General features: G+C 35.8%; 1 protein-coding gene across 7 annotated transcripts in view; it reads right to left on the reverse strand.

Annotated features, from left to right (window-relative positions):
- The window catches only part of VPS13B (vacuolar protein sorting 13 homolog B), a 761,111-nt gene that overhangs the window by 602,624 nt on the left and 139,726 nt on the right, over positions 1–18,761 (reverse strand). For all 7 annotated transcript variants that reach the window (XM_012762009.3, XM_012762013.2, XM_012762010.3 and 4 more), the window contains one exon: positions 16,360–16,484. In XM_012762009.3, coding sequence (XP_012617463.2) covers positions 16,360–16,484 — 125 coding nt within the window. The remainder of the gene's footprint in view (positions 1–16,359; positions 16,485–18,761) is intronic.

The raw sequence follows: 18,761 nt of genomic DNA on the forward strand, positions 1-18,761 counted from the left end.
CCCCCCAAAAGTCTGAGTCTCCATCATGCCCATCCCCCAGATGGTGCACATCTCACTCATTATGTATGTATATACCCACCCCCCTCCCCCCTCCCCCCTCCCACCTGCCAAATACCCTATTACTGTAGTACCTATGTGTCCACTTAGGTGCTAGTCAGTTAATACCAGTTTTCTGGAGAATATATCTGGTGCTTGTTTTTCCATTCTTGGGATACTTCACTTATTAGTATGGGTTCCAGCTCTAACCAGGAAAATATAAGATGTGCTATATCACCATTGTTTCTTAGAGCTGAATAGTACTCCATGGTATACATATACCACATTTTATTAATCCATTCTTGGATTAATGGGCACTTGGGCTGTTTCCACAGCCTTGCAATTATGAATTGTGCTGCTATAAACATTCGAGTGCAAGTGTCTTTTTTGTAGAGTGTCACTGGATCATTTGGGTAGATGCCCAGCAATGGGATTGCTGGATCAAATGGTAGATTCACTTGTATCGCTTTAAGGTATCTCCATATTGCTTTCCACAGAGGTTGAACTAGTTTGCAGTCCCACCAGCAGTGTAGGAGTGTTCCTCTCTCTCCGCAACCACGCCAGCATTTATTGTTTGGAGATTTTTTGATAAAGGCCATTCTCACTGGGGTTAAGTGATATCTCATTGTGGTTTTGATTTGCATTTTTCTGATGATTAGAGATGTTGAGCATTTCTTCATATGTTTGTTGGCCATTCTTCTGTCTTCTTTAGAAAAATTTCTGTTAAAGTCTTTTGCCCACTTTTTAATGGGGTTATTTGATTTTTTCGTCCTAATTTTCGTGAGTTCTAAGTATATTCTAGTTATCAGTCCCTTATCGGATGCATAGGATGCAAAAATTTTCTCCCATTCTGTAGGTTGTCTGTTTACTTTCATGACTATTTCTTTGGCTGTGCAGAAGCTTTGTAGTTTGATCATGTCCCATTTATTTATTTTTGTTGCTGCTGTGATTGCCTTTGGGGACTTCTTCATAAAGTCTTTGCCTAGGCCGATGTCTAGGAGAGTGTTTCCAACTTTTTCCTCTAGAGTTCTAATAGTTTCATATCTTAGGTTTAAGTCTGTTATCCAGCGTGAGTTGGTTTTTGTGAGAGGTGAAAGGTGTGGGTCCTGTTTTAGCCTTCTACAGGTGGCTATCCAGTTTTCCCAGCACCATTTATTGAAGAGAGATTCTTTTCCCCAGCGTATGTTTTTGTCTGCTTTGTCAAAGATTAGATGGCTATATGAGGATGGTTTTATATCAGGATTCTCACATCTGTTCCACTGGTCAATATTCCTGTTTTTGTGCCAATACCATATTGTTTTAATTACTACAGCTTTGTAGTATAGTTTGATATCTGGCATATTAATGCCTCCCATTTTGTTTTTGTTGCCTAGAATTGCTCTTGATATTCGGGGTCTTCTTTGGTTCCATACGAAGCGTAAAATTATTTTTTCTATATCTGTGAAGAATGCTGATGGGATTTTAATAGGTATTGCATTGAATCTGTAGATCAGTTTGGGTAGTATAGACATTTTGATGATATTGAGTCTGCCGATCCACGAGCATGGTATGGAATTCCATCTGTTTACATCCTCTGCTATTTCCTTCCTCAGTGTTTCATGGTTCTCCCTGTAGAGGTCTTTTACCTCTTTGGTTAAATATATTCCTAGGTACTTTAATTTCTTTGTTGCTATTGTGAAGGGAATTGAGTCTTTGATTTGGTTCTCAATTAGATTGTTGTTGGCGTATATGAATGCCTCTGATTTCTGTGTATTGATTTTGTATCCTGAGACTTGACTAAATTCATTGATCAGTTCCAGGAGTTTCTTGGTTGAATCCTTGGGGTTTTCTAGATACAATATCATATCATCAGCAAACAGTGAAAGTTTGATCTCTTCTGCCCCTATTTGGATACCTTTGATTCCATTTTCCTGTCTGATTGCTGTAGCCAAGACTTCCAGCACTATGTTGAACAGAAGTGGAGATAGTGGGCAGCCTTGTCTGGTTCCAGTTCTAAGTGGGAATGATTTCAATCTTTCCCCATTCAGTATGATGTTGGCTATGGGTCTGTCATATATGGCTTGTATCATTTTTAGGTATGTCCCTTCTATGCCTATTTTCTTAAGTGTTCGTATCATGAAAGGGTGTTGAATTTTGTCAAAAGCTTTTTCTGCATCTATTGAAAGAATCATGTGGTCTTTGTTTTTGCTTCTGTTGATGTGGTGAATTGCATTTATAGATTTACGTATGTTGAACCACCCCTGCATCCCTGGGATGAAGCCCACTTGGTCGTGGTGGATTATTTTTTTGATAAGTGTCTGGATTCGGTTAGCTAAGATTTTGTTGAAAATTTTTGCATCTATATTCATTAGGGATATTGGTCTGTAGTTTTCTTTTTTTGTTGCATCCTTTCCTGGTTTTGGTATCAGAGTAATATTCGCTTCATAAAAGGTGTCGGGGAGGTTTCCGTTCTTCTCGATGTTGTGGAATAGTTTCTGCAAGATAGGCACTAGTTCTTCTTTGTAAGTATGGTAAAATTCAGGTGTGAAGCCATCTGGACCGGGACTTTTCTTTTTAGGGAGATTTTTAATTGCTGTTTCTATTTCAGCTGTTGAGATTGGTCTGTTCAGGGAATCTATTTCTTCCTGGTTGAGCCTAGGGAGGCTGTGTGTTTCTAGAAATTTGTCCATTTCCTCCACATTTTCTAGTTTGTGTGCATAAAGATTTTTGTAGTATTCATAAATTGTATCTTGTATCTCTTTGGGATCAGTTGTGATATCTCCTTTTTTATTCCTGATGGAGCTTATTAGAGATTTCTCTTTTCTGCTTTTCGTTAGCTTAGCCAATGGTGTGTCAATTTTGTTTATTTTTTCAAAGAACCAACTTTTTGTTTTATTAATCTCCTGAATAGCTTTCCTGTTTTCAATTTCGTTTAGTTCTGATTTGATCTTGTTGATTTCACTTCTTCTGCTGGGTTTGGGGTTAGTCTGTTGTTCTTTTTCCAGCTCTTTGAGTCGTTTCATTAAATTGTCTATTTGTGATCTTCTTGTCTTTTGGTTATAGGCATTTATGGAGATAAACTTTCCTCTCAGAACTGCTTTAGCTGTGTCCCAGAGGAGTTGATAACTTGTCTCTCCATTGTCGTTTTCTTCATAGAAGTTTTTTATTTCTGTCTTGATTTCTTCATTTACGAAGTAATCATTTAGTAGGAGGTTGTTTAATTTCCACGTTTTTGTGTAGAAATGTGAGTTTCTGTTAGGGTTGATTTCTAGTTTTATTCCACTGTGATCTGAGAAGGTACATGGTATGATTTCTATTTTTTTAAATTTCTTGAGATTTTCTTTGTGTCCTAGGATATGGTCAATCTTAGAGAATGTCCCGTGAGCTGATGAGAAGAACGTATATTCAGTGGATTTTGGGTAGAATGTTCTGTAGATGTCTGTCAGACCCAATTGTTCTAGAGTTTTGTTTAAGTCCATTATTTCTTTATTAATTTTCTGTTTGGACGATCTGTCTCGTGCCGTCAGTGGGGTGTTGAAATCTCCGGCGATTATGGAGTTGCTATTAATCCATTTGCTTAGCTCCAGTAAGGTTTGCTTTATGAATCTGGGTGCACCTAAGTTGGGTGCATATATATTTAAAATTGTTATCTCTTCTTGTTGGACTGTGCCCTTCACCATTATATAATGACCCTCTTTGTCTTTTACTACTTTTGTTGGTTTAAAAACTAAATCGTCTGAAATTAGAACTGCCACACCAGCCGCCTTTTGGCTTCTATTTGCTTGGAATATTGATCTCCACCCTTTTATTTTTAGTCTATATGCATCCTTGCAGGTTAGATGTGTTTCCTGAAGACAGCATATACTTGGCCTGTATTTTCTTATCCATTCAGCCAGCCTATGTCTCTTGAGTGGAGAGTTTAAGCCATTCACATTTATTGAGAGAACTGATAGGTAAGGTAGATTACTGATCATTCTGTTGGGTTGGATCTTGTTGCTATGATTTCTGTCTTGAGCCATTGTAATATCTGGCCTTTAATATCTTTGGGTTTTGGTTGTTTTTATATTCGTGGGTTATTTTTATGATGTTCCGTGCATAACGCTATTTTAAGTACTTCTTGTAGGGCTGGTCTTGTCTTGGTGAATTCTCTGAGCCTTTGCTTGTCTGAGAATGTTTTTATTTCTCCTTCATATACGAAGCTTAGTTTTGCAGGGAAAAATTCTAATCTTACTTAAGAATTTAACTACTATGCTTGTTGTCACAAAATATATTAGAGTCCCACAGTATCTCACATGTCAAAATTATGTTCTATTTACCTATTTGTGTTACTGTTTCTAAACTACCTTTTAAAAAAAATCAACTGAACAAAATACATTCAATAAAATGAACGTATATAAATGTATATAAAAATCTAATTACAAAATTCTTTATTATGCAACTGAAAATACTTTGTGCCTCAGTCTCCAGCATCCTTGTGAGCTAGAGAAATCTCACAAGTCTCAATGAAGAGAATCAGCTGCTTGCTGGGTTCAGGTAAAAGATGGCGAGCAAAGCTAGGAGTAGTGAACTGCTAGCTGAACAGCAGCCAGTCAGTTATCCACTGGCATTGCCAGTCATCCACTATGACCTGGGGAATCAAGGAAGGCATTACCCTTTACCACAGCCAAATGCCATCAGCAGAAGACAAGATGCTGCTGCAAGAGGAGAGGGAGGAACAGGAGAAAACTTTGGCGGGTAATGGAAATGTTCCATATCTTGATTTTGGTAGCAGTTACATAACTGTGTTTCTGTCAAAAACCACTGAAATATACACTTAAAACTGTTGGTTCTGCTATATTTAAATTATACCCTAATTTAAAAATTAAAACAATGGTACTGAAAACACTGACATAATTTATACGACAAACCATTACAGAGAACCTAATAAACCACATTCTACACAACCCTAGAGTATTGTGAAAGTCTGCTAAAGTTATATATATTTTCAGGTGTAGTCAGGCCTTTTGTAATTTTTAAAATTATTCCATGGATTTTATGAGAATAAAATAAGAATACTTCAAGAAATAAATTAAGTAAAAAAAGTGTTGACCTTAAAATATTATTCCTCCCCAAAAAACAGTTAAAACAAAGATCAAGAGACAAAAAAACCAAACATCTAAAAATAAAAACTCCAATAGCATTCAAATATCTCGATATTTACATTTATTAGAATGAACAAAATAGAAGATATTCATATGCTAGAATCTAAAAGAATATTTGCTTTCAAATACTAAAGCTTTGGTTATTAAAAAAATTAAAGGTGAACAAAAAATAAATTCTTCATTAAATAGGAATTTGATTGAATATATCGATTCTTTTTTCTAACATCTTGAAAATATAAGTTAGCTGATCTAAAAATTTTTATTTAATTAATCAAATTCCAGTTCAAGCCAGGTATAGTAGTGAGTAATCCCAGCTACTTAGGAGGCTGAGAAAGGAGGATCACTTCAGACCAGGAGTTCAATGCTGTAGTGTGCTGTGATCATGCCTATGAACAGCAACTGCATTCCAGCCTAGGCAACACAGCAAGATCTCATCTCAAAAAAACAAAACAAAAAAAATCCTGTTCAATTCAAATTAATTAACACTGATTGAAAATCAACTATATGCTAGGTCCTGAAGTATAAATTCAAATATAAAAAATAAAACTAGTCAAGATGCAAAAATGCTACCCAGATTATGGTATTTTATTACAGCAGACTGAACAGACTAAGAAAGAAGCTGCAGGTCATTTCATTTAATTAGTCATTTGCTTTAATTTTGATTCAATTTAGCAATATTAAACTTGTCTATATTCTAAGACTATCAAGTCTATATAATCAAGCATGATGTCTAACTATTGAAGAGTTTAACAGATATCTAGCTTTTAAACATGTTTAAAAATAAAGGAAAATTAAGTAGAAAAAGTTCTTTGTAAAAAATTATAAATTTTTCTGTAGAAAAATAATCTGTCAGCCATCCTTGTAAATGTTAAGAACAAAGATACTATGACAATAAATGTGTAAACAACCCAAATAACTCCAGCAAATTCATCTTTTTCACTTCCTCTCCAAATTAAATCCCAAAATACACACTTGACTACTTTTTCCATGGTCAAGCTATACCAATTTTTCAGAAAAACCATGTCAAATTTAAAGAATAACTATTTCAAACAAAAATCAAAACATATTAAATGAAGTAAAATTAGTTTCTGGCCATGTAGTTAGATTAAGATAGAGTCTAAACATTAAACACAATGTAGCCTCATAGAATGGAAGAAAATACTTGGAAATTACATATCTGATAAGGGGTTAATTTGTAGAACATATAAAGAACTAAGACTCAAAAAAAAAAGGCTAATTTAAAAATGTGCAAAAAACTTCAATATACATTTTCCCAAAGATATACGAATGGTCAATGAGCACACGAAAAGATGCTCGATATCCCTAATCATTAGGGAAATGAAAATTACAAGCATAATGAGATACCACCTCTTATTCATTAGGACAGCCATTACCAAAAAACAGAAGGTAATAAGTGTTGACAAGGATATGGAGAAATTAGAATCATTTTGCATTGTTGGTGGAGATATAAAATGTAGTAAACTATGGAAATCAGTATGGTAGTGCTCAAAAACCTAAACACAGAATTACCATGGCCCTGCAATTCCACTTCTAGGCATATACTCAAAAGAATTGAAAGCAGAGACTCAAACAAATTATTTGTAAACTTTTGTTCAAAGTGGCATCATTCACAAGACCTAAAAGACAGGAGGTGCACATCCATAATATATGTACTTTTCTATAGATATTATTTCAATCAAAATATTAAAAATAAAGTTGAAAATGTATTATTGTTGCTCTGTTGAAAAAAAAAGTTAAGTCCAAGAAAGTTACCTGGAAACTTAAATGCACTACCAGTGTAGAAATGTTTAAAATTACTATACATGGGAGGCTAAGGCTTAATTCTACTACTGGCACAAGGTTATGATACCTACTGCCCACAACCAACTCTTTAGTGACCTTTAAACACCCTCATATTTAAAAAAGGGGTAAATGCAAATTTAAATTAATTGCCCAAGATTTCTATCATTAAATATTATTGGTCACTGTGTCTTTTCTATCATATCCCTACACATTTCAATCCTCTTCTAAGAGACTAACAGAAGAAAATGTTAAATTGACATTTAACTGTCAGCAAAAAAATTTTTTGAAAAGTTTATTTTTATATGCTTAGAAACTATGTAGTATAGAATTAAAGATATTAATAAAATATAATCAAAACTTTTTTAAAAATAAATTCTAAAACATTTTACTGATAGTTTGCTCATTGGAGCTAAATATATCAATAGGAAATTTTAAATGGGAGAAAAATAATTTATTTTCAATCTTAAGCCACATATTTTTATTTTTTTTCCTTTTATTTAATCATATTATGGAGGTACAAATATTGTTAGGGTTACAAATATTGCCCCTGCCCCCCTCCCTCCCCCCGATGTGTCCAATCCCCCGGTTGGTGTGCACCACACACATTATGAAAGCATACACCCCTTTCCTCCTCCCCCCTCCCGCCTGCCCACCTCCGATAAAAAGGTTTTTATGGGGTTTTTCTGACATTTTGGTTACATTGTATATCTTTGGCTCTCCCTAAGAAGGATTAGAGTTATGCCCTTCCCCTCCGAAGTGCTTGCCACATCCCTAAGATTGCCGCCCCCCCCCCAATCCCTGGTGAGCATTGCCACCATTTGAAAACCATAGTTTTAATCAGTCAGTACCAATTTTATGGTGAGTAGATGTGGGGTCCATTTTCCATGTCTTGTGTCGCCTCGCTTTGGATAACGGGCTTAAGCTTAATCCAGGATAGCATAAACGGTGCTAGCTCACAGTCATTTCTTAGGAGTAATATTCCATTGTGAGCATATACCACATTTTAATTATCCACTCACGAATTGACGGGCACTTGGGTTGTTTCGATGACCTTGCAATAGTGAATTGTGCTGCCATAAACATTCCAGTGCAGATGTCTTTATAATAGACTGTCTTATGCTCTTTTGGGTAGATACCCAAAAATGCTATTGCAGGGTCGAATGGTATTTCTATTTCTAGCTGTTTGAGGTATCTCCAAGTTCTTTTCCACAAAGGTTGCAGTAATTTGCAGCCCCACCAGCAGTGTAGGAGTGTTCCTGTCTCTCCGCATCCTCGCCAACATTTGTTGTTTTGGGGTTTCTTAATATAGGCCATTCTTACTGGGGTGTGGTATCTCATTGTGGTTTTGATTTGCATTTCTCTAATAATTAGAGAAGTTGAGCCTTTTTTTATATGTTTGTATTCCATTATTCTGTCTTCTTGGAGAAGTTTCTTTTCATTTCTGTCACCCATTTCTTGATGGGACTGTTTGATTTTTTTTCTTGTTAATTCTTTTAAGTTCTAGATAGATTCTTATTATTAGACCTTTATCAGAGGTGTAGAGAGCAAATATTTTCTCCCACTCTGTGGGTTGTCTATTTGCTCTACTGATGGTTTCCTTGGCTGTGGAGAAACTTTTTAATTTGATCAGATCCCATTTGTTTATTTTTGATGCAGCAGTGATTGCCTTGGGGGTCTTTCTCAAAAATTCTTTGCCTAGGCCAATGTCTGATAGGGTTTTCCCAACATCTTCTTCTAGGATTCTTAAGGTTTCATGTCTTAAGTTTAAGTCTGTTATGCATCTTGAGTGAATTTTTGTGAGAGGTGAGAGGTAGGGATCCTGATTCGCTCTTCCGCATGTAGCTAACCAGTTTTCCCAGCACCATTTATTGAAGACAGATTCTTTTCCCCAATGTATATTTTTGTCAGCTTTACCAAAGATTAGGTTATCGTATACTGACGGTTTCATCTCTGGTATCTCAGATCTATTCTAGATATCTATGCTTCTGTTCTTGTCCCAGTACCAGGCTGATTTAACTATTATTCCTTTATAGTACAGCTTGAGGTCAGGTAGACTGATGCCTCCCAGTTTGTTCTTTTTATTTAAGATTGGTTTGGCTATATGAGGTTTTTTCTGGTTCCATATGAAGTAAAGAATTATTTTTTCTAGATCTGTAAAGAATGCTGATGGTATTTTGATGGGGATTGCATTGATTCTGTAGATCACTTTAGGTAATATTGACATTTTATAACTATATTGATTCTACCAATCCATGAACAAGGTAGATTTTTCCAATTGTTTAAATCTTCTGCAATTTCTTTTTTTAGTGTTTCATAGTTCTCCTTGTATAAATCTTTTGTATCCTTCATTAAGTATACTCCTAGATATTTTCTTTGCAGCTACAGTGAAGGTTATTACGTTTTTCATTTGAGTTTCTGCTTGACTGTTCTTGGCATATATGAATGCTTCTGATTTGTGTATATTGATGTTATAACCTGAAACTTTACCAAATTCGATTATCAAGTCTAGGAGTCTCTTGGAAGAGTCCATGGGGTTTCTAGGTATAATATCATATCATCTGCAAAGAGCAAGAGTTTGATTTCATCTGCCCCCACTTGAATGCCCTTGATACCCCTTTTCCTGCCTGATTGCTATCGCTAGGACTTCAAGCACTATGTTGAATAGGACAGGGGATAGTGGGCATCCTTGTCTAGTTCCGGATCAAAGGGGAAAATGTTTCAATTTTTCCCCGTTTAGAACGATATTAGCAGTGGGTTTGTCACAGATGAATTTGATAAGTTGAGGGTATGAGCCATCTATGCCTATTTTGTTAAGAGTTTTTATCATAAAGGTGTGTTGGACTTTGTCAAATGCTTTTTCTGCATCTACTGACAGAATCATATGGTCTTTGTTCTTGATTTTGTTTATGAAGTGAATTGCATTTATAGACTTGCGTATGTTGAACCATCCCTGCATCTCTGGAGTAAAGCCCACCTGGTCATGGTGAATTATTTTTTTGATGTGCTGCTGAATTCTATTTGCTAAAATTTTATTTAGGATTTTTGCATCTGTATTCATAAGGGATCTGTCTGTAATTTTCTTTTTTTGTTATGTCCTTTCCTGGCGTTGGTATCAAGGTGATATTGGCTTCGTAGAATGAGTTAGGAAGGATACCATCCTTCTCAATGGTGTGGAATAATTTCTGTAGTATAGGTATAAGTTCATCTTTATGTTTGGTACAACGCTGAAGTGTAGCCATCTGGCCCAGGGCTTTTCCGTTTGGGCAGGTTTTTAATTACTACTTCAATTTCTGAGCTTGAGATTGGTCTATTTAGGAATTCTATTGCCTCCTGCATGATCTTAGGGAGGTTGTATGAATCCAAGAATTTGTCCATTTCATCTTCGTTCTGTAGTTTTTGGGCATATAGTTTTTTATAATAGTCAAATATAATGTTTTGTATTTCTTTGGTATCTGTTGTGACCTCTCCTTTTTAATTTCTTATTGAGTTTATTACAGTCCTTTCCCTTTGGGTCCTTGTCAACCTAGCAAGAAGGCCATCGATTTTGTTTATCTTTTCATAAAACCAACTTCTGGTTTTACTGATTTTTAGTATAGTTCTCTTGTTCTCCATTTCATTCAGTTCTGTTTTGATCTTTGTTATTTCTTTTCTTCTATTAGGATTGGAAATTGTTTACTCTTCTTTTTCCAATTCCTTGAGCTTATTCATTAGGTTTTCAGTATCTAAGCTTTCTGTTTTTTGGACGTGAGTGTTAATTGCTATTAGTTTTCCTCTCAGGTAAGCTTTTGCTGTATTCCACAGGTTTTGGTAAGCGGTATCACCGTTATTTTGTTCAAAGTAATTCTTGATTTCCCTCTGAATTTCTTCCTTTACCCAATAATTTTTCAATAATAGATTGTTTAGTTTCCATGATTTTGTGAGAGGTTTAGTGTTTCTATAAGAACTGAACTGTAATTTTATACCATTATGGTCAGAGAAGATACAAGGTATAATTTCTATTTTCTTTAATTTTTTGAGATCTCATTTGCAACCTAGGATGTGATCAATTTTGGAGTAGGATCCATGGGCTGCTGAAAAGAATGTAAATTCAAGTTTGTTTGGATGGAATGCTCTGTAGAGATCTGTCAGACCTTTTTGATCAAGGGCTTTATTCAGGTCCATTATTTCTTCGCTTATTTTCTGTTTGGAGAATCTATCCAGATCATTTAATGGAGTGTTGAAGTCCCCCCCTGCTACTATGGTAGTGTTATGTAACAAGGTGTTTATATTAGACAAGGTTTGCTTTAAGTAATTGGGAGCTCCTGTACTGGGTGCGTAGATATTAAGAATTGTTAAATCTTCTTGTTGGATCTTCCCTTTCACCATTATATAATGGCCATCTTTATCTTTTTTTACTTTTGCTATTTTAAAGCTTATATTATCTGCAAATAGGATAGCTACTCCAGCTTTCTTTTGACTTCCATTTGACTGGATGATACTTTTCCATTCCTTGACCTTCAGCTGGTGGGCATGTTTGTGGGTTAGATGTGTTTCCTGTAGACAGCAGATGCTAGGCTTGTGAATTTTTTTTTTTTTTTTGAGACAGAGTCTTGCTCTGTTGTCCAGGCTAGATTGAGTGCCGTGGCGTCAGCCTAGCTCACAGCAACCTCAAACTCCTGGGCTCCAGCGATCCTACTGCCTCAGCCTCCTGAGTAGCTGGGACTACAGGCATGTGCCACCATGCCTGGCTAATTTTTTTTTTTATATATATATATATCAGTTGGTCAATTAATTTCTTTCTATTTATAGTAGAGACGGGGTCTCGCTCTTGCTCAGGCTGGTTTTGAACTCCTGACCTTGAGCAATCTGCCCGCCTCGGCCTCCCAGAGAGCTAGGACTACAGGCGTGAGCCACCGCGCCCGGCCGACTTGTGAATTTTTATCCACTCTGCCAATCTATGTCTCTTCAGAGGACCGTTTAAGCCGTTTACATTTATTGAAAGGATTGAAACTGGAGGAAGATTATCATTCATATTGTTGGGTGGAGTCTTGTTGCTTTGTTTTACTCCTTAAGCCATCGTTTAGTTCAAGATCTAAACTTTAATTTTTCTTTGAAGATTTCACTTTGAGGAGTGTCTACTGGCCTGTTCAGTTAGAAATGTGGATCTAAGAACTTCCTGTAGGGATGGTCTGGTCTTTGCAAATTCCTTCAGTGATTGTCTGAGAAGGACTTTATTTCTCCCTCATAGATGAAACTTAATTTTGCCGGATAAAGAATTCTAGGTTGGGCTTTGTTCTGTTTTAGTAGATTAAGGACAGGCACCCAATCCCACCTGGCTTGTAAGGTTTCAGATGAGAAGTCTGCTGTTAGTCTGATAGGCTCACCTTTGTAGGTCATTTGCTGCTTTCGTCTCGCTGCACGGAGAATTGTTTCTTTCACGTTTACTTTGTCAGCCTAAAATCCACGTGGCGAGGTGATTGCCTTTTGACTTTGAGTCTCCCAGGGGTTCTGTGTGCTTCTTTGTATTTGGATATCAAGATTTCTGGCCAGGCCTGGCATATTTTCCTCCAGTATTCCGTGAAATAAGTTTTCCAACCCTTGAGAATGTTCCTCTTCGCCTTCCAGAATCCCAATCAATCTGATATTTGGTTTTTTAACATAATCCCACACTTCCTGTAAACTTTGGTCTTGTTTCTTATTTCTGTGTTTCCTTTCTTCCTCTGATTTGTTTAGAGCACAGGCATAATCTTCAAGTTTTGAGATTCTTCTGCATGGTCCATCCTGTTCTTTAGGCTTTCCACTGAATTATGGAGATCCTTAATTGTTTCCTTCATTGCCAGAATTTCTGTTTGGTTTTACTTGATAGTCTCAATTTCTTTGGAGAATCGTACATTCATCTCCTATATTGTTCTTGTGGTTTCTCTATATTGTGATTCTATTTTCTCTTCAATTCCATTTAGTTTTATAGCAATCCATATTCGGAAATCTTCCTCTGTCAGTTTACTCATATCATGTAAGTTGGTGTTAGATGATGGAACATGAGTATTTTGCTTTGAAGGTGACTTTTCTCTATGGTCCTTCATGTTTCCTGTAAACTTGCACTGGTTCTTTCTCATCTGGACACTTTATTGAGGATCAGAGATGCAGGGAATGGATTATGAGCTAAAATCAGCGGTGCTTGAGCTGCCAGGGACCACTGAGAATCTCCACTGAGGGGTGAACACTATCCCTTTTCCCATGTCACCAGTGGAGCTTTAGCCGCTGCAGACCCCTGGGGAGGATCCACAGAGGATGGCACTAGACCCCTCTTCTGCCCCTTCCCCAGTAGAGCTCAAGCAGCTGGGGTCCACGGACAAGTTCTGCTGTGGGATGAAAACTTTCTGCGCCCCAGTGGTGGGTATTGGGCCACTGGAAACCTTTGGGGAGGGTCCACAGAGGATGGTTCTCAACCCGCTTCTGCCCCTTCACTGTAAGCGGTTGGGGTCCACGGACAAGTTTTGCACAGGGGCATAAATTATCCGCATGTCTCCTTCCCCGGCAGCTGGGCGTGGGCAACTGGAGACCTCTGGGGAGGGTCTGTGGAGGATGCCTCTCACCCCACCTTCTGTCCCCTTACCAGGAGAGTTCAAGCAGCTGGGAACCTTGGACAAGTTCCGCCAAGGGGTGAAAACTATCCGCGCGTCCAGCGGCGGCGGGGCGTGGGACACTGGAGACCCCTGGGGAGAGTCCGTAGAAGATGGCTCTCACCCCGCCTTCTATCCCTTCACCAACAGAACTCAAGCAGCTGGGAACCACAGACAAGTTCCACCGAGGGGTGAAAACTATCCATGTCCCCACGGCGTTGGAGCGTGGGATGCTGGAGACCCCTGGGGAGGGTCCACAGAAGATGTCTCTCATCCCACCTTCTATCCCTTCACCAGCAGAGCTCAAGGTGCTGGGAACCACGGACAAGTTCCGCCAAGGGGTGAAAGCTAGCCGCGCGGGCGGGGCGTGGGATCCTGGAGACCCCTGGGGAGAGTCCAGGGAGGATGCCTCTCACCCCACCTTCTGTCCCTTCACCTGCAGAGCTCAAGCAGCTGGGAACCACGGACAAGTTCTGTCGAGGGGCGAACACTATCCGCGCGTCCCCGTGGTGTTGGGGCGTGGGACGCTGGAGACCCCTGGGGAGGGTCTGCGGAGGATGGCTCTCACCCCACCTTCTGTCCCTTCACCAGCAGAGCTCAGGGGGCCCACATATTTAAAAAAAAAAAAAAAAAATAGCAAACCTGATTAAAGTAAACCTCATTAGTTTGGAATGTCATAATAATTCAACTTAGAAATAATTTTAAATAAAAAGTATAAACTACTTTGCTAATTTACATAAACTCTAGATTTTCATTACTAGCTCAAAAGCTACCAAAATTCTCTTTACAATGGTCTATATACATGTCTTTGTTTCAAAACTGTGACCTGTAGTAAAAAATGTTTTTCTCATTATAAATGAAATACATACATAGCATCATATATGTGCTTTAAAAAACTCTGAAATGAGAAATTTTAAAATCCAAATGAAAGAACCTGTATAATTTGAGGAAGGGAGAAACCATAATTGGAAACAGAGTTAACGTTTAACGATACAAACAGGATATCTTACTAAAATAATCCTCACTCACTGCATGAGTTAATAAACTTTCAGTCTTCAAGTTGATTTTGATTTAATTCAATCACCATATGAAGTATTTAATCTGGTACTTATTGACTCAAACTGCATTTAATTAAGCTGTATCTCAATGTATTGAGTTTTATCTTTATTTTCAAATTAGAGTTGCTAAGAATATATGAATTACATTAAAAATAATTTATTTTCTATTAAGAAAAATGATTTCAAGAAGCTATTTCAAATCAATGTACTTCTGTAAAACATAACAAAAATATCACTGAAATAATGTAGACGCACTCTTACCTATAAAAAAGCAAAACACATCCAAATACATGTTAGCATTCTATGACCCCATGCTTTTAGTGTTTAATTGGAATATTTTCTTTCATATATCTGCAGACATACTTTAATTTACATTTGATAATATTCAGATTAAGCGCTACATATCCTTAAAACAAACCTTACTTATTCAAATATCTGATTCATTTCATATAAAGCCTATTATTCATTTTGAAAATTTTGTCTTTTATTAGAGAAATTAAGAATTTTCTATAGTAAATGGCACAGTTTATAATAAAACTATTTTGATCTTATAAATGATAAATTAATCAGCATGTAACTGAGATAATAGCTTTCACAAATATCTACTAAAATTAATATGGGACATATCAACTGTGACATAGTGGCATAACCCATGGTAATTCTTAATACATTAGAATATAAAACTTGGCTCAAATGCAACTGTAGAAATATTTCATTAAAAATTATTTCATGCCAGGCATGGTGGCTCACGCCTGTAATCCTAGCACTCTGAAAGGCTGGGAGGATCACTTGAGCTCAGGAGTTCGAGACCAGCCTGAGCAAGAGCAAGAACCTATCTCTACTAAAAATAGAAAGAAATTAGTTGGACAACTAAGAATATATAGAAAAAAATAGTCACGCATGGTGACGCATGCCTGTAGTCCCAGCTACTCTACTTGGGAGGCTGAGGCAGAAGGATTGCTTGAGCCCAGGAGTTTGAGGTTGCTGTGAGCTAGGCTGCTGCCACGCCACTCTAGCCCAGGCAAAAGAACGAGACTATGCCGCAAAAAAAAAAATTCACATATTTAAATACTATTTGATATATTTATACAATTATTTCTTTAACATATTAAAAGCATTTCTTTCAACTAAAAATGTATGATTAGTAACCATAGGCTTTATTTCTATGAATCTCACTGAATTTAAAGAAATGTGACCTCCAAATAAAGCAACCCAACCCTAAATTAAAGGACTAAAATCAATTTCTTCCAAAATGTTGCTACTAGACATGTCAAATACAATCTATGTAATCAATATACTTTTATCAGTTGCTATGAATATTTATGAAATTATTATTAAATAGACAAATACCTTGGCCTTGATATTAATTATCAACTCTTTTTAATCTTTATATCTGCTCTCATAAATAAATAATAAACAAACAAACAAACTTGCCCTTATAATTCCTATTACAGTCTGGGGTAGCAATATTTTATTATACCTCCAATATGAATTAACAATTATTGCCCCCGAAACAATTATTACTATCACAAAAGATAGCAGTAGGAACTACCTAGTGTATTTCAGTCATTTAAAGGAGATTTTTAGTGTCTCAGTAAAACAGAGTACAACTTGAGACATTCTTCTAAGGTTTTATATAAAAGTAATATATGCTCATAAACCATACATTTGAGTTCTTTTCCCTCCTATGTTAAATAAATGAAAATTAACATAAACAACATTTGAACACATAAGACTTACCAGCAAGTGGGGAGTTTCAGAAGTTTACCGTAAAGAGCAGTGCTGAAAGAGGGAATAATCGGTACAGGTAAGCAGTAAGATCTGCTACAATCCAAAGACGTAAGTCCTGCCTGGAAACCAAATACCTGAAACAGAAAGAAAAGATCCAAATGTTCACAGAGACAAAGTTTTAATAAGCACAGAATGAAATATGTCAGTTTTAAAGTGCTGCCCAACAGCTGCACATTAAATATAGTATGTTCCAAAGTATTCTTCCATTTCCCAAAGATCAACATTTTCATTTATTCAATTTGACATTAAGTCAAAATTATGAGATTTAAATACGCAGCATTTACTTCATACACCTGAAAGATCACTGCTATTTTGACCAATTTTTTAAGCTTCACATTCTATTTCTATGCATAATTGTGTCTACTGTCTGCCATATGTACATATTTTTCCATAAATATAACCTGACTGTACTGTTTACATTGTAAATTAATATAATAAATTAGTGTTAATATTCTATGAATAAAAGGACATTAACTGCAAAAACAATATTAAGAATAATTTGCCTTTATTTGCCTTAAAATATTTGCCTTAAAAATATTTTAACTTTCATTATGCATATACTTTATGCATCTTTAACTTTCATTAAGCATACACAAAAAGGATACCCCCAAATACCCTAAAATGTTACTTCCTTTCTTTTGTGAAAATAATTGTAGGGTTGAGTTTTTATACCCCAGGAAATTTGGTATAAGGCATAAACTATTCTTCATGTGTTTAACACTTCAAATGAACAGTTCATATGAAAATATTTTTATAAGCAATGCCTGAAATTCCTGGACACTGTATTTGTCTCAATAGAAAGAAACAACATAGTATCACATTTTACATAAAACATTATAGAGAACTGATATTTCTGCTCTAATTACTTCTATTACAATAAAAGATAAACATCTCACACTGGAAACACTAACAAACAGAGATACAAAACAAAGAGTTATTGTTTTCCAGTAACATACAAAAGCAGTTTAACCCCAACAATTTATCTTTAGTTATTATTTTTCATTCCTTGAGTTTATAAAATTGACTTCCTTATGTCTAGGATTAATAAATACTAACTGTTCTAAACTGAAATATGTTTCAAATTTCTTCATAACTAATTTTCAAAACAAAATACTATTAAATGAACATAAAATAATGATCAATTTCTTAAAAAGTATTAAGTTACTCCCAAATGGTTTCAAAAAGCTATTATGCCCCCAACATTCATCAAACATACAATGTCAAATTCTTTTTCTAAAATCAGTTTTCAATGAACAAAATAATGTTTTGGAAATAAGACATTATTAAGAATTATATTTTCAGAGAAAACTGCATTTTAAAGGACCTAATCTACCTAACTACTATGAAGGAAAATAAAAATGATGCACCCATTAATGCCTATAGGTCCTGCTATTAACCAACTGGCAAGAGGTACAGAATTGAGAAGAAAAAGGCATTTTTCTAACACTGAAATAATTAAAATCATAACTTAAAAATTAAGGTATTTCACATTCATTCTTTTTGAAGACCTGTTCTGAGCAACAGTGTATGCAAAGAACTGTGCTGGACACTGTACAATTTCAGCATTTCATATTTTTCCATAATGGCCTATATTCAAAGGGTTCTGAAACTTACAATTATTAACATGACAATTTAAAACACAATTATTAAAACAATGCCTAACCTCCAACTATGTCTAGAGTTATGAATAAGGGTATTTTTGACATCCTATTAGTTATGTTCCACTAAGAACTCTTTCAAAGTCACTTTCTAATTTTCCATTAAATGCCCCAACATTATAATCCCAGGCACTATCATTAACTACACTCGGAAAGAAACTGGGTGCAGAGGAGATTCCCTGCTGGTTATCTGTAGAATTGCAAAGGGCTTTATTTTGATCTTATAAATGATAAATTAATCAGCACATAACTGAGATAACAGAAACTGCATACTATTCTATAAAATTATAAAGTTTTTATATTTTCATGTTGTACAAAGATGTTTCTAAGGAAATATTCAAGTAGGTAAAAATTACAATGAAAGAGAGCCTACTGGACAAAGAAATATATTGCCAAATTATTACATTTAAAGAGTCATATTATCCAATCATCTACCAAATCAAAAACAACTATTTCAAAATAAATTTTAAAGTCTTTCTTCTAATTTATATCAATCAGATACACAGATTTACAATACCTATATAACCTAATAATTTGCCAACATCCCTTGACCAATACTGTAAATACTTAATCTAGGAAAAGGAGAACCATCACAGTGTTAATTGAAGTTGCTTTCACAAAGGATAATTCATATACTCAGAAATGGAATAAAAGTGCTGAATACTGCAAACTGATAGCCTGAAGCAGTAAAAT

This window comes from Microcebus murinus, chromosome 7 (genome assembly GCF_040939455.1).
Source record: "Microcebus murinus isolate Inina chromosome 7, M.murinus_Inina_mat1.0, whole genome shotgun sequence".
NCBI classification, from domain to species: Eukaryota; Metazoa; Chordata; class Mammalia; order Primates; family Cheirogaleidae; genus Microcebus; species Microcebus murinus.